Source organism: Macadamia integrifolia, chromosome 8, assembly GCF_013358625.1.
Source record: "Macadamia integrifolia cultivar HAES 741 chromosome 8, SCU_Mint_v3, whole genome shotgun sequence".
NCBI lineage: Eukaryota > Viridiplantae > Streptophyta > Magnoliopsida > Proteales > Proteaceae > Macadamia > Macadamia integrifolia.
In genome coordinates, this window is record NC_056564.1 from 34,052,512 (window position 1) to 34,067,487 (window position 14,976).

The window sequence follows — 14,976 nt, forward strand, 5'->3', positions numbered from 1 at the left end:
TTTAGATGTGGATCATGGGTCTCTGTCTAATACAGTACTCACCGACACCCCATGCAAGCGAACTACATTATCCATATAAAGTTATGCCAACTTGTTTATGGGATAGGTAGTCTTGATTAGAATGAAATGAGCAGCCTTGATAAGCTTATCAACTATCACCCAGATTGCATCCATCCCCTTGGGTGTACGAGGTAGCCCCGTGACAAAGTCCATGGTAATCATATCCCACTTTAACTCTGGTATTAGGAGGGACTGGAGAGTGCCATATGGTTGATGCCACTTCGCCTTAACCTTTTGACACGTGAGACATTGCGCCACATATAGGCCCACAGTAATCTTCATCCCTAGCCACCAGTAACTTTGTTTAAGATCATTGTACATCTTGGTGCTTCCGGGGTGAAGCGTGTACTCTGAGCTGTGTGTTTTCTTTACTATCTTGTCATATATCTCCAAGTCATTGGGCACACACAACCTACCTCGAAACAATAGTGCTCTGTCACTGGCTATTGTGAAATCAGGATCATCCACCATTTGCTCTTAAATCCTAATTCTAATCTTCTGCAACTCAGGATCCAAGGGTTGATTCATGATCACCTCCTGCCTAATAGATGGTTGTACCTGCAGGACCACTAGAGATAGAGTTAGCTACTTAATATTATCCGACTAATGGTCGAGCTCCAAAGTCACTCCCTCATTTAAAAGGACTTCATCCATCAACATTGCTTCTTGCTTAAGTTGTAGGCTAATTGCTAGGTATGCGAGTGATACAGTTTAAGCTTTATGACTCAATGTATCCGCCACCACGTTAGCTTTATCCGGGTGGTACTGGATGTCACAGTCTTAATCTTTCATAAGCTCCAGCCATCTCCTCTGTCTCATGTTCAGATCCCTTTGGATGAAGAAGTACTTGAGACTTTTGTGATCGTTGAATATCTCGCACTTCTTTTCATATAAATAATGACGCCAGATCTTCAAGGCAAAGATGGCTGCCACCAGTTCCAAGTCATGGGTGAGGTAGTTCTTTTTATACTCCTTCAGTTACCTAGATGCATACATCACCACCTTACCATGTTGCATGAGAACACCACCCAACCCAATCTTTGAAGCATCAGTGTAGACTGTTATTCCACCTGTGCCTTATGAAATTGTCAATACTCGGGCTGACATTAATTGATTCTTCAACTCCTGAAAATGTTTTCACACTCCTTGGACCATTCAAACGTCATACCCTTTTTCATCAAATTGGCCATTTAAGTAGCGATTTGAGAGAAATTCTAGATGAAACATCAATAGTAGCCCACTAATCCCAAGAAGCTTCTAATCTCTATTGCATTCTTGGGTGCTTCCCACTCCACTACTGCTTTTACCTTACCCGGGTCTATTTCAATTCCATTCTTAGACACTATATGTTCTAGAAATCTAATCTACTTGAGCCAAAACTTACACTTGCTGAATTTTACATATAATTGTTGTTCTCTTAACCTTTGAAGTATCATTCTCAAGTGTATTGCATGCTTCTCTTCAGTCTTTGAGTAGATCAGTATGTCATCGATAAAAATAATGACCCACTTATCAAGAACGTCATGAAATACTCAGTTCATTAGATCCATAAAAGTAATCGGTGCATTAGTTAACCCGAAAGACAACATTAGGAATTCATAGTGCCCATACCAAGTCCTAAAGGTCGTCTTGGGTATGTCGCTGCTTTTTATTTTGAGTTGATAATAGCCATATCTGAGATCGATCTTTGAGAATACCTTAGCATCTTATAGTTGATCAAAGAGGTCATCGATGCGCGGCAACGGATACCGGTTCTTGATGGTTAATTTGTTCAATTCCCAGTAATCGATGCATATACGTAGACTCTCATCCTTCCTAACAAATAGAACTAGAGCATCCCAAGGAGAAACACTTGGGCATATAAACCCATTTTCCAACAATTCTTGTAACTATGTCGGCAACTCCTTTAGCTCAGGTGGTGCCATTTTGTATGGAGCTTTAGACACAGGGGCTATTCCAGGAACCAGATCAATTGTAAGCTCTAATTCTCTGTCTGGAGGTAGCTGGGTTAGATCATCAGAAAAGACATTGGGAAACTCGTTAACTATATTTAATTCCTCTAATGGTGTGACCTTCGCTTCCACATCTTGTAATGAAACTGGGTAGCCCTAACATTTGTCTTCCAGTAATTTCATCGCCTATAGGGCTGAGATGAGAAGCTCTCTAGGTCGCTTCACCTTATTTGCTTGATACACTAGCTCTTCTCCTTCATCACTCACCACCTGAATTTGTTTCTCAGCGCACATCACATTCACCCAGTGAGTTGACAACCAGTCCATGCTCAGTATGACATAAAAATTCTGCATGTTGAATTTGATAAGCTGGGCATCCAGCTTTTTGCCACCAATTTCAACTGAATGTGGTCCATACACTTCATTTAACTGTGCTACTTTGCCTATAGGTGTACTAAAAATCAACTTGCTCTCTAGAGCCTTGGGTGACATATCAATCTTCTTAGCAAATCTTTTAGATACAAATGAATGCGATGCTCCAGAATCAAATAATACGTAAGTTGGTATACCCAAGATAGATAGGATACCTGCTACCACATTAGGGCTGACTTCAACCTCCTTGGCTGATAGTGCATACATTCTTCATTGAGCTTGGCCCCCTTGAGCCAATGCAAGTCTATAAACATGGGGTTGATGTCAAATAATTGGCTTGTATGGGCAATCCTTGGCAAAGTTTCAAACCGCATGACAGACATAACAATGGTTTTAAGATGCTTGTACTGGTACTGGGGCTCTTTGTATTTGACTTGGTGCAGTTAAAGGATGAGGCGGCCTCAAGGCTCTGGGCACCGTACTAGTATTCAGGCGAAAAGATGTGGTACTCGATCCACCAGCTGGTCGGGGCATATAACCAGATGATTTGTACTGTTGTTGATATGATGGACTATAATTATATGGCCCATGCAAACTCTTATTCGGATTGCTCGAATCCATATATGGGTTAGACCTCTTCCAGAGCCCCGGTGTAGTGGAAGACTCTCCCTTCTACTTGTCCTCCATGGTCTTGGCCTTTTGTACTATCTGGGCATAATCTGTCAAATCCATGGCCCCCACTACCGAACCAATGGACACTTTCAATCCCTTCAAAAATTTTCTAGCTTTCTCCTCAACTGTTTTCATGTGTGGAGGAGCAAAATAAAATAAGTCCTCAAATTGTTGTTGGTACTCAAGGACGGACTTGTTTCCTTGAGTCATTGCTATGAACTCTATTTCCTTTTGGTCCCTGAAGCCACTAGGGTAGTAGTTTGATAAAAACAATTCCTTGAATTGTTCTCAAGTTTGTTCCGGGTGGGTTGCCGTCAAGATGAGCTTGGAAGCGCTCCACCATGAGTTGGCTTCATTCTTCAACTGCAAGCCTGCACAGATAAGTTTTTGAGCCTCTATGCATTCCACCACTTCAAATATTTTCTCTATCTCCTGTATCCATCGGTCCAGATAGATATGGCGGAGGCATCATATATAGAGAAGTGCCAAACAGTGGAAACCATGGGGTCACTATGGGAGGTGTTCTTCCTAGTGGGTCTTGTGGTGCTACCCTAGGAGGTGTACTCCCTAGTGCATCTAGGGGTGGTGCCCTAGGAGACTTACCCCCCGGTGGAGCTCCGACACCTAGCACAACGGGCGAATCTTATGGAAAAGTCACCACATGGGGATGCTGACCCGGATGCGTAGGGTTCAACTGTTGATGCACGACATTCATAAAAGTTGTTGTTGTTGGAGTAGATGCTGCTGGAATGCTTGCTGCGATTGTTGGATAAAAGTCGCAACATCATTAGGAGTGATAATGGGAGGAGGATTTGGAATTTCATTCACAGGTGGGTCCTCTAATATCTCCTCCTACCTAAGGCCCACCTGGGGTCGTAGGTGTGGTGACTGTCCCACTGGTCGAGGCCCTCAAGGATTTGGTGGTCGTCCAATAAGACGGAGACCACGAAGGGCTCCTCGTGTATTACCTCCGGATCTAGTGCATACCATGATACCTTGTACCTGAATTACATCAAAGTTAAGCATTGATTAAGGCCACAATTATCACGTGCACACACAAAATCAAATGCACATCATGCGCAAGTTACATTATTACACTGCATTCCATCATCGTAGTACGCATCTACAACATTAATCGCCATTATAGAAATCACCACACATGACAATGCATCCAAAATTCTTGCGCAATCGCTTACAATTCAAGAAAATTTGGGGTCTACTAGGCATGGGAAATAAAATATTAAATTTCGGGGCATTCTAGCCCCAAAATCCCACATCGGTGGGTGGGCTGGATTCAGGACCCACCGGTCACGACCGCGGTTCTGTTATGAGGGCTTTCTTGCCCTCATGTCACTCACTCTTCATTCCTCTCACTCTCTACTCCTCTCAAGTTCTTTTGAAGAATCAAAGAAAGGGTTGGGAAACTCCTAAATTTTGATCAAAGTGTTAATCTTCAAGTGTTCTCCTCTTCATTCTATCTTTTGAACTATGGAATTTCGTTTTCTTTTGCTCTATATCCTTTAAAATTTGTTTTTCTTTTGATCCTTCCAAACTAGAACGAATGTAGCATGAGAATATGACATTTTTCCATAATTGCTTTCTTCAAATCACCACATTTATCAATTTCATAAGTTGCTCAACCCTTTTCTCCCCAAATTTTTGTTGTTTTAGGGTTTTTATGTTCTCTCTCTCTTTCCTTGACCAATGAATGACCTAAATAGGTTTATTCATTCAAATTTGGCTGCATTATAGTGGTGAGAGTGACACATTGCATGTATGCCTCACCCATCACTCCTTGGCAAGGAATTTCATTATTCCTCAGTTAGGGTTCATAAGGAAATTGGGGGTTTTTCATTCTTTTGACTTCAATAGGACTAAGATACATGTAATTTTATGTATTGAACCTTCTTTTACACACTAATGTCGAATTCCTCTCAATGCTATGGATGTTCATGGATTTTGCTCTTCCCTATGAAATTTCCCTTTTTCTTCTCTTGAAATTTGTCTAATGCCTTGGGTTGACACTAGCTTGAGCATTTGCATGAATCTATGCTTTAAGTAAAATGCTCTCCATTCCTTGGCTTTCATTTATGAAATGTGCATTCAAAAATCATGACACCTTGATGTTCACTAGGTCACTACACTGTACTTGTCAATTCTTTTCTCTGTCAACTTATCATTTATATATGAGCACATTATGATGGCATTAGCACTTTAGTGGTTTTCCCTCCTTGCTCATCATTCAATACACATTACCACCTACAATGTACTTAATACGAGTGCCATGTTGGATTCTTGTCATTCATACTACTTTTCCACCTCTTATGGTCCTATTTGCATTAATTCTTCTTTTATCCCTTGCTTAATTTAATTCCTCTTGAAATCTTTGTCGGGTTCTTATGTCTTTCATGTGGACTTTGCAGGATGTCATCTCACAAGGGTAAGGAAACTGCTGCCCCATCACGGAGCAGAAATGCTCCAAATCAAAAGAGGAAGAGTACAACTTCGAGCTCTTGGGCAACAAGGGCTCATCCAAGGAGAAATGCACCGGACTATGACGAGCATGTCTTTCAGAGTCTAGAGGCACCCGTGCCATGGTCCATGTTCTCCTCAAAGCCCGTACTCATGGAGAAGTCGGTGGTAATTGAGGACTTCTCAAGGGTCCAACTGCTAGAGAAGTTTACAGCATTGGGTTGGTAGTCCATGCTTTTTATTGACTCACCTTGCTACCCCAACCTTGTTCGGATATTTTACTATAACCTAGAGGTCTCCTATGACGGTAGGGTACACTCCCTCACTAGTCGAGTGAAGGGACGAGACATCCGACTTCCCATTGAGCTACGAGCTGAGATTTTGGACATTTCAATAGAGGGTAACTAGTACTTTTGTCCTCTTAGGGGACAGGCCTTGGGTCCCTTCATGGACCTGGAGTTACAAAGCCACATCTACCAGACCATCAGTGGCAGCACAGTACACCCCGGGTCCGAGACTACGTATATTCCAGATGTACCAATTTTCAGTTACCTGGTCCAATTTAACTTGCTCCCCAGAGTCGATCACAGGAATCAGGTGAACTTCATGGGGGCGTACATGGCTTATTATATCTACATGGCCCTAGAGGGTGCTTCCCGCCTATGTCTTCCCTTCATCATGATGTAGACCATGGAGTACCACACCGCACATCCTTCATATGGTAACTTCCCTTATGCTTGGTCTCTCACAAGGGTTATTCAGTATTTCCATTTGGATCTGAGAGGTGAGGAGGAAAAGTTTCCCTTGGATAAGTTTTCTCGAAGAAACTTACATAAGATGGATTTGTATGGTGTTGTTTGAGATTTTAAAATGTAATCACAAGTGTACGGATCAATGTAGCTACAGGTCGAACACAGGGAGAGTAGTCACTTTATTTTTTTGCTTCTTTTAATAGTGCGAAAGTGAACTGATCAATGATTTTGATCTAATTATAATTACCGTCATAAACATATGTATCTAAAATAACCTCCTAACCATTCATCATCTAAGAATTTAAACATGCAAGCCACGCAATTAAAATTAAATAAATAAATAACTGAAAATAAATGCCCCACTCAATTAAAAAGTAATGAAGGAAAAAAATACTGAAATAAAAATAAAGTAAAAGAAAGGGGATAAAACTAAAGAGAGACTCACAAGTAGGTTTCTCTACTTAGCCCGAGGGATACATCATAATATGAGCTTCTCTACTTGACCAGAGAGTCACTCTTACAAGGGTTACTCTACTTGACTTTAGGGAAAGGGAGACAATTAAAATAAAAACAATAAAATGAACCTTGGGGGAAAGGGATGGCAATAATGTAATGATTGGAATTAAAATCCTAAATTAAGAAAGAAAGGGTAGTCAGAAGAGGGAATGAGAGAGAGGAGAGAAGACTACCGAAGGATCCTACTTATTTGAACTTCAACCCTTGAACTGAAAACTTGATCGATTTGAGATACTACCAGTACTAAAAACTAGATTTAGAATAAACCAAATATGAAATTTCTAATACTACAAAAAAAAAAATTTGAAGAAAAAGAATTGAACTTGAAAGACATGCTTTATAGCTTATTTTTGTCACCTAAAACTAAGCCTAGAACTAGAACTTGAAAATTACAACTTCAATTGTTTAAATAATAAAAATAAAAGACTGAATAAAAAACAAAAGTGCTTGCATTAATTGAATAAAAAACTTACAAAAGTGTTTAAAGCATAAACCTAGAACGAGAGCTAGAGAAAGAGAAAACTAGAGACAAAGATAGAGCAACTAAGAAAAAACTCTAGAAGAAGAATAAAGTCCCTCGTCCCCTTGTGTTAATTCTATTATATAGAGAATGGGGGAGGGAAGCTAATGATTTTAGCTTTTAAAAAAATTATTTTTTTATCTTGTTGATAAAGTGGAGGAGAGAGAAGAGAGAAAACGTGTGGAGAGAGATCACCCACGATTTTTCTTGCCTTTTTTCCCTATTTTTTCTCCCTTTTTCTATTTTCTCAATTTTCTTGCCTTTTTTTCCCTATTTTTTCTCCCTTTTTCTATTTTCTCTCTCTTCTTGTGCAAGAAACCCCCTTTGGCTGATTTTTCTTGCTTGGATTTGGACAATATTCTATTCTAATGGGAAATTCCATCCATGCCCTTGTCTTTTTTTTTTCTTCTTCTTTCCTATTTTTTCTCTCTACTTTAAACTTGAGTATAACTATCTTGGCCGACCTCCTTTAAGTGATGAGTAGGAGAGAGAAAATTTTCTAAAAAAACCCTCAACAAAATGGTAGCTAAGAGGTTCGAACTTGAGACCTCCTAATAAGCAAGAGATTTTGCACACCACAACTCACCAACTACGCTGGGTAGTTGTTACTAAAAAATAATCTTCAATCACTTAAGAATGTGGTCCATCGATCCTTATTGGCATTTGAAATATTCCTTATACCTTTGGGACAACTACAGATGGGATAGTTCTGCACCTCAGTTCAGTTCTGATCTATTATTCTTTTTCTGGTCTAAAAAGAACAATCACTTGTACGGTTGACCAAACGAATGTGTACTTGCAATTGAACACATCTATCTTGCTCAGAATTTCATCTTTTTCGCAACCATAAAAAGAAATATGACTTTTTATGTTTAAAATTGGAGATATAACACCCGATAGTCCTTAAGGCCCTGAAAATATAAAACCTGCAAAAAGAGAGTAAAACCCAAAGTAGCTCCATTCTAAATATGTAAAATGCATGTTTTACTACACTAGATTTCTCACATAAATGTGCTCATCAGGTGTGACGGGAGCTAATGAGGAGGAAGTGGCTCTAGAGGAAGATGATGAGGAAGATGAAGAATATGTTCCCGAAGGGGATGAGGAGGAAGCAATGGAGGCTAAGGATCCCTCTTATGCAACACCACCTCCTCCAGGTGGAGCTTTTGATTTCCAAGGTATGCTGGGCCGATTAGAGGCGCTTCGAGTAGGATAAGAGCAAATCTTGAAGAATCAAGAGGATGGTGCTGCACGTGAGGAGACACTTCGACAAACCCAAGAAGATATAGAGACAGATGTTAGGTACCTATCCGAAGCCCTGGACTCAGTCTTTGCGGAGGTGGCGGTGAATGTTAGACAACTTCAAGAGGAGGTGAAGCTAGTAAATCGTCGGTTCGACTGTTATGATCATCGCCTCAACGTTAACTCTAGGTCTCGGGAGGCAGAAGTCATAGATATAGATGAGCATTAATAGTACAGTGAATCAGGATGATTGTACTATTGAACTTGTTTGGAAACATTTCTTTTTTGTTGTTGTTCTTCTTCGTTTCTTCTTCTCTTTTGTCTTCGAACTTTTGTAATCTTCTTTTTATACATGCAACACGATGTGCATTTTGGCTTTTATCTCATTTCAGATTTTATGTGGAAGTATTTTATATTTACCCCACCCCAAATCCTATTATAGATTCTACAAGGTTTGAACTTGTAAGTTGTGAGTGTTTAGAGCATCGCACCCTGATACCACCGTTGTCACACCCCGTTCCCATAGAACCGGACCAATGACTGGGTTGCCTCTAGGTAACCCAAGACTCACCAAGATCATCTGATGCAGTAAACCATGACACAACATGCAACATACGACATGAAAATATAATAAAATAATTAAGCGGAAGACTCATCGTATATACCTGTAAATTCTCCACTTACTCTTGATACCCAAATTGTTATACATAGTATATATACATGTGGGTCCACAGGCATGATAATTACACAAAAAATAATAATTTAAATACCTAAAACATAAAAGCGAATACATCAAAGGAATAAAAAAGAGAAGTTATGTTTAGTAATCGTTATTGTTGCCCTGCAACGTAGCCTTTGCATAAGCACCTAGCACTGTGCCCAAAATCCTCTGGAACCCACCAATCTCCTACTAGATACTTGTCAGTGGGGCCCGACTCTTTTTTTTTATAGGGAATCCTATAAAATCATCTAAAAGGGTGTGTACACAAGGGGTGAGCTCGCTAGCTCAGTAATTGGAAAGAAAGACGCAAACAAGCAATCGCATTTTAAATGGTCTTACATGCATAAAATTCATTTTAGGCTTATTCTCCTAGGCAATAATGCTACGTCATAGGTTATGTACTAATCACAACCACAGTGCGTGTATGCCCTGGGTTTGAGACGCATTCTCCATCCCACAATACACCCATAGGGTTGTTGGAGAGGGCCGACCGTGAGTACTCAGAAAAGTAAATCGTGGCCAAACCACAACAGAAAAGTAAATCGTGGTTGAACCATAATAGAAAATGAATGCAATACGCTTGGCCCTCTGAATATACCACTAAGTTTTTCAACTATACTAATGATTAGCCAGGTGTACTTCTAACTACCACAATGGTCCGCGATCGATGCTTCCCCCATAGTGATAACCCAACAGCTAAACCCCTGTTGTGAAGGATCGTAGCACAAGGGAATGTCAACCTAAACCCTATACATCTATATGAGATAGTACGACTACATAGTGCTTCCGTGTCCCATTCCACGGTACACCAATGCATTCGTTTTCAAGCCGACTACAACGTCTAATTCTAGCAATTCATCACATACCCAACAAATCATACTTATCCAATAATTGAAATAATCCATACTCATAATTTTAAAGCAAGTAACAAGTATTTGAAAATTCAAAGATACAACATAACAATTCATAAATGCATTTTGTAGTAAACAAGACATATGCATGAAGATGGCATTCATAAATGGTAAGATAATGTATGAAATGAGATGATGCCATAAACACTCAAAAATAAAATCAACGCCCTCTCCCCACTTACCTATTCACGTATGAGAATATGCACACACGATATGCGTGAGATCCGACGTGCAAAGATGAGAGTCACGAAACCTAACATAAAAATGAAGCTTAGAATACGTCCGATCCGGGACCATAAAACAATGAAAGGCATGATCACGACGTGTTTAATAACGCAAAAGAGGTTATCGATGAGCTCGAGCTCGAATGGAGCTCATTGGATCACAGGTGATCATACAAGTGGGTATGAGGACCCACCTGTGCAAGCTGCCTAGGAAAACAGTACTCAGACCCACACTGGTGGGTGTTACTAGTGGGCCTGGGTACTCACAGGTGCTACCCTACGGTAGGACCCCAGGGCTCACCCAAGACTGGTGGGTGCTACCGCACTGGTCCTACCCGTCGGTCCTACCCACAGGTAGGACCTTGGAGCCCAGCCAAGAACAATGGGTTATATCGACGGGCCTAGGTAACCGTTGGTCCTATCCTCCAGTAGGCTCCGAAGCCTAGGTAAGATTGGGGGGTCACACTAATGGGTCTGGTTACCCACCGATGCTACCCACCAGTGTTCAACAGGTTCTGCTGTCCTACTTCTCTTCTTCACCCCACCTTTTGGGAACCCAAGGGAGTTGTTTCCATGACATTTTCTACACATTTAAGACTTCATCCACATGAATACAACATAGATCTAGGTTCAAATTAAGATTTTGGGAACAAATCATACATTTAGCTCAAGAAATCCCAAATTCTAAGATCCTTCCCCCAACTCAAAATATCACTAAATGCTTTCAGATCTTGGTTGCTCCTCCTTTAAAACTTTCAAAGAAATCACATAGAGTCTCTCTTAACACCATGATTTGACCACATAAGAGGGTTTTACCAGATCTAAGGGATTATGATACTTACCTACCTCAAATTGTAGATCTCAAGGTGCCAATCACTTTTTCGACGGTAAAATGGCGAGGTACGGTTGCGGCAACAAGGGGAAAACACTTTCCCCCACACTTCCTTCCCTTCTCTTTGTTTTTTTTCTCCCTCTTCTTTACTCCTCTCCACCAACCCTTGCTGAAATAATAAATGGGAGAGAAGTAAATGCTATTTATAGTTTGAATCATAAATATCTACTAAGGTGCATTTGGTTTTGACATTCTATTGCCCAAATCGCATTAAACCGTGATACCAAGCGAAGTAGTCGGTAATACCAGACACACATGACTTCACTACGACGGGGAACCCGAAACACACGTGATCACCCAAGTTGGGCTTGTTGGGGTCCACATTTCCTTTATAGGTGGGTAACACTTGAGGGTCATACCCACCAGTGACCACCCACCTGTTGGCCAAAACATGGCCAACCTCGCTAGATTTCGGTGGGAATCGATTTTCAACGCGTATTTCACTCCCACCACTTATCATGAACCAAGTTCTCATCATCAAATACGACAACATACCTTCCCTACTCGTATATAACCTTATGATACGTACAATGGCATGGCTTAGGTGTGCGAACCACATTGAGCACTGGCTCAAATTTGTCCGACCACCCCACATTTGAAGTCACCCTTGCTGTCATACACTATATGGCACTCGAATCAACTCTTGCTGGTTCAGCCTCTGCACGACCAAACCAAACCAATCGAAGAATAAACCGGGTTTTGTGAGCGGTGCACTACATAGTCACCCTTCCTCCTTGTAATGCAAATTACATCATGGTGTTGTATGCATGGTTTTATGAATTGGTATCCATTGTGGTTAGGTATCGATTGTGTTGATCGATCCATATCAGTATCAGTTGATATCATTTTTTATTTGATACCCATCCTTGAAATGGTACAAATGAAGGTAACCAAAAAAAAAAAAAACCTAATCTTGGGTTTTCCTTTTTAGGGCAAAATTGATATGGTATTAGTCCTTATATGATCGATACCAAACTGATACCAATACCTAAAACTATATTGGCATCAAATCGGCCGACACAATCAATCCATATCAATACTTGCCAACATCAATACAATTGTCAATACATGATCAATATTGGATCAATGGTACAGAACAAATAAAGGATGCAATGGCAAAAAAAAATGTTGATATCGATATCTTTGAGGGAAAAAACATCCAATATGTATTGGATACAATATTGATTTCAAGGAATCTATACTTGATCTCATACTATGCACTTAATCCATGGTCGTACTAAATCCTCACCCTTTAGTTAGTTTTATGAAAGGGATAGGAAAGTTGCAATTCCCCTTGATTTTTTCCTCAAAATATTATTGAATTTAATTAACTCTTCAAGCATGTGGAATTGAGAAAAGAATCTTTTTGCTATATATCAAGTCCTTTCCATCTGGTCTTTCACATATGGATTTTATTTTATTTTTTTGGTAAATAAATATGGATGTTAAATGACATCCTTTAAGGTGTGTTTAGATTTTGTTATTCATTGTCTTATTCTTAAAAGTTTTTTTAAGTGAACAGTAAAATTGAGTTTTTAAGAATAATTTAAAATTTATTTATTATTTTTGTTTCATGAAAAATTTTTCACTTTATCATTATCAAAAGTTATCATTGTTTTGCACAATTTTCAAGAATATATATGAAGTGATAAGATTTATCAAAACAAAAGTATATGGCAAAAAAATAAGGGAGGAGTTTTCAATCACTATGCGATCAAAGGCTCAAGAGAACCCCCCCCCCACCAATCAAGTGGCCCATATAAGCCATGATGAACAAATTCTTGTTTCATTTCATTGTGGCCTTAGAGATACTCAGTCCAAAAAATAACAGGAAAGTGTTTTTTGTCTAGGAGCGTGGTCTACTCCAATGCTCCCTATGTCTCTCTCCTCCTCAATAAAAGGGCAGGGATAACATTTCATAGGGGTGGAGGAGAGCGAGAGATATGGGACTATGGGAATTGGGAGCAATGAGCCATGCACTTGTACGAAAAACAAATCCTTAAAAATAAAAAAATAAAAAATATTTTGGTAAACAAACATCTTAAGAGGTGTCCATAAGGCCTATATTGTTTGATGGAAAAAAAAAAAAAAAAGAACAGGAGAATGAGGAACATTGCTTTAAAATACCAAAAATTTTGGTTGATTGTTTGCTAGGTGGAAAATTTATTAAACAATGTCATTTAATGCAATAATTGTTGTTTGTTGATATGATAGTTAATTTTACCTAAGGGTGTCAATAAGCTCGGTTTTGGTTTTTGGTTTGCTTCATAGCGATGATGAGATAAACGAAACCGAACCGAGAACCAAGTCGGTTCCATTTGAATACTCAAGCCGATTTAATTCAGTTCGGCTACGTTCTGGTTCCAATTCAGTTTTATAACTCGGTTTATATTCAATTATGCAAACAGTTCTACTCTTGGACCAAGATTGTGATGGACTAAAAGCCATAATAGCCTTAAATTACGGACATTATAGTCATAGTCAACTCTAAAATTATCTCAGCATGTGAATATGTGTAATAAATTACAAAAAAAAAAAAAAAACCAAAACACACACACACACACATCGACAAAAAAAAGTTGAATACTCATATACACAAATTAATAAGAAATCGGTTTGGTTTGAACCAACAGTTCTTATACATCGAACCATAACCGAACTGAACCAAGGTGAATACTCATATACTCAAATCGAATTTGAACCAAATCAATTCGGTTCGATTAATTTGGCTTGGTTCCAGATTCAGTATTAGGTTTCGGTTACAAATTGAGACCCTTAACTTTACCCATTCCATTCACTTCTAGATTGGTAGAACTTCATGAAAGTTGTTTTCTATTTATCTCTCTCCTTCATCCCCTATTTCCTTTTTCTCATAGAATTTTATCCCATTTTATTTTCCTCTTTTTCCCTTAGAGGTTAGATGTTAAAAGTGGACCCACTAAAAATTACATAATTTATTATTTTCTTTACTTTCCTTTCTTCATCAACCCAATGTTTTCCGAACGAAACTTGGCTACTGTCTGAGTTGTAGCCAAGTAGCTGCAACCCCTGATACCAACCAAGGAAATGCCCCTGGGATTCCATTCCCTTGGCTGTTACCATGGAGTTGTAGTTACTTAGCGGCAACCCGGGCAGCAGTGAAATTTTTTCCATATTTCCCACCCCAGTTATTTAAATTGTCAATGAGAATGACTTCAACTCTCTTTTTTTTTTTTTTTTTAATTGCCTAAAGACAGAAACAAAATTGTGACCCTTCACCTTCATATCCTCGACGTTTACTCTTTCATTAAACAGACGGGGCCTAAGCATCACCTTCATTTCCTTGATATTAACTCTTTCATTATACAAACAGGGCCTAAACATTCTAGGTACCTAATCGTACGAGTAGAGTAGCAAATGGAGTCTGGACAAAATCCTAACCGCCATGCCTGCACGGGTCCTGTCACCTGAAAAGCATCAGTTGCTATTTTTGACTTCTCAGCTCCCGGCTTCCGCCATTGCAGTATACTTATAAGACCTTACGTATTCTACATTAATTGGTTTTTTCCCTGCTACGAGAGACGCCATTACAGCAACCTCTGCTTAAGAGTCTCTCTCCAGTTGCATAAGAGGTGAAACTGCTTTTGTAGTTTTTAGCTCTTTATTTTATTTTCATAGATTTTCAGCCGCT

At 39.4% G+C, this 14,976-nt stretch overlaps 2 protein-coding genes across 2 annotated transcripts in view; one reads left to right on the plus strand and one right to left on the minus strand.

Annotated features, from left to right (window-relative positions):
* Positions 1–1,949: 1,949 nt before the first annotated feature.
* LOC122086908 lies at positions 1,950–2,651 on the minus strand. Its single transcript, XM_042655821.1, has 2 exons — positions 2,280–2,651; positions 1,950–2,168 (listed from the first exon to the last, which is right to left on the minus strand). The coding sequence occupies exons 1-2, from the start codon at positions 2,649–2,651 to the stop codon at positions 1,950–1,952; spliced, it is 591 nt and encodes a 196-aa protein (XP_042511755.1).
* A 45-nt stretch (positions 2,652–2,696) lies between these two features.
* Positions 2,697–14,976, plus strand: part of LOC122086909 (DNA (cytosine-5)-methyltransferase DRM2-like) — a 17,640-nt gene continuing 5,360 nt past the window's right edge. Inside the window, exons 1-3 of the mRNA XM_042655822.1 lie at positions 2,697–2,794; positions 5,480–5,748; positions 8,339–8,494. Coding sequence (XP_042511756.1) covers positions 2,697–2,794; positions 5,480–5,748; positions 8,339–8,494 — 523 coding nt within the window. The remainder of the gene's footprint in view (positions 2,795–5,479; positions 5,749–8,338; positions 8,495–14,976) is intronic.

What these genes read in the sequence shown, in the direction of transcription:
- LOC122086908 (XM_042655821.1), bottom strand. Translation starts at nt 2,651, where the DNA reads ATGTATGCACTATCAGCCAAGGAGGTTGAAGTCAGCCCTAATGTGGTA. An exon ending in CTGAGAAACAAATTCAGGTG is followed by an intron (nt 2,169 to 2,279) that starts GTGAGTGATGAA and finishes GACAAATGTTAG; the next exon opens with GGCTACCCAGTTTCATTACA.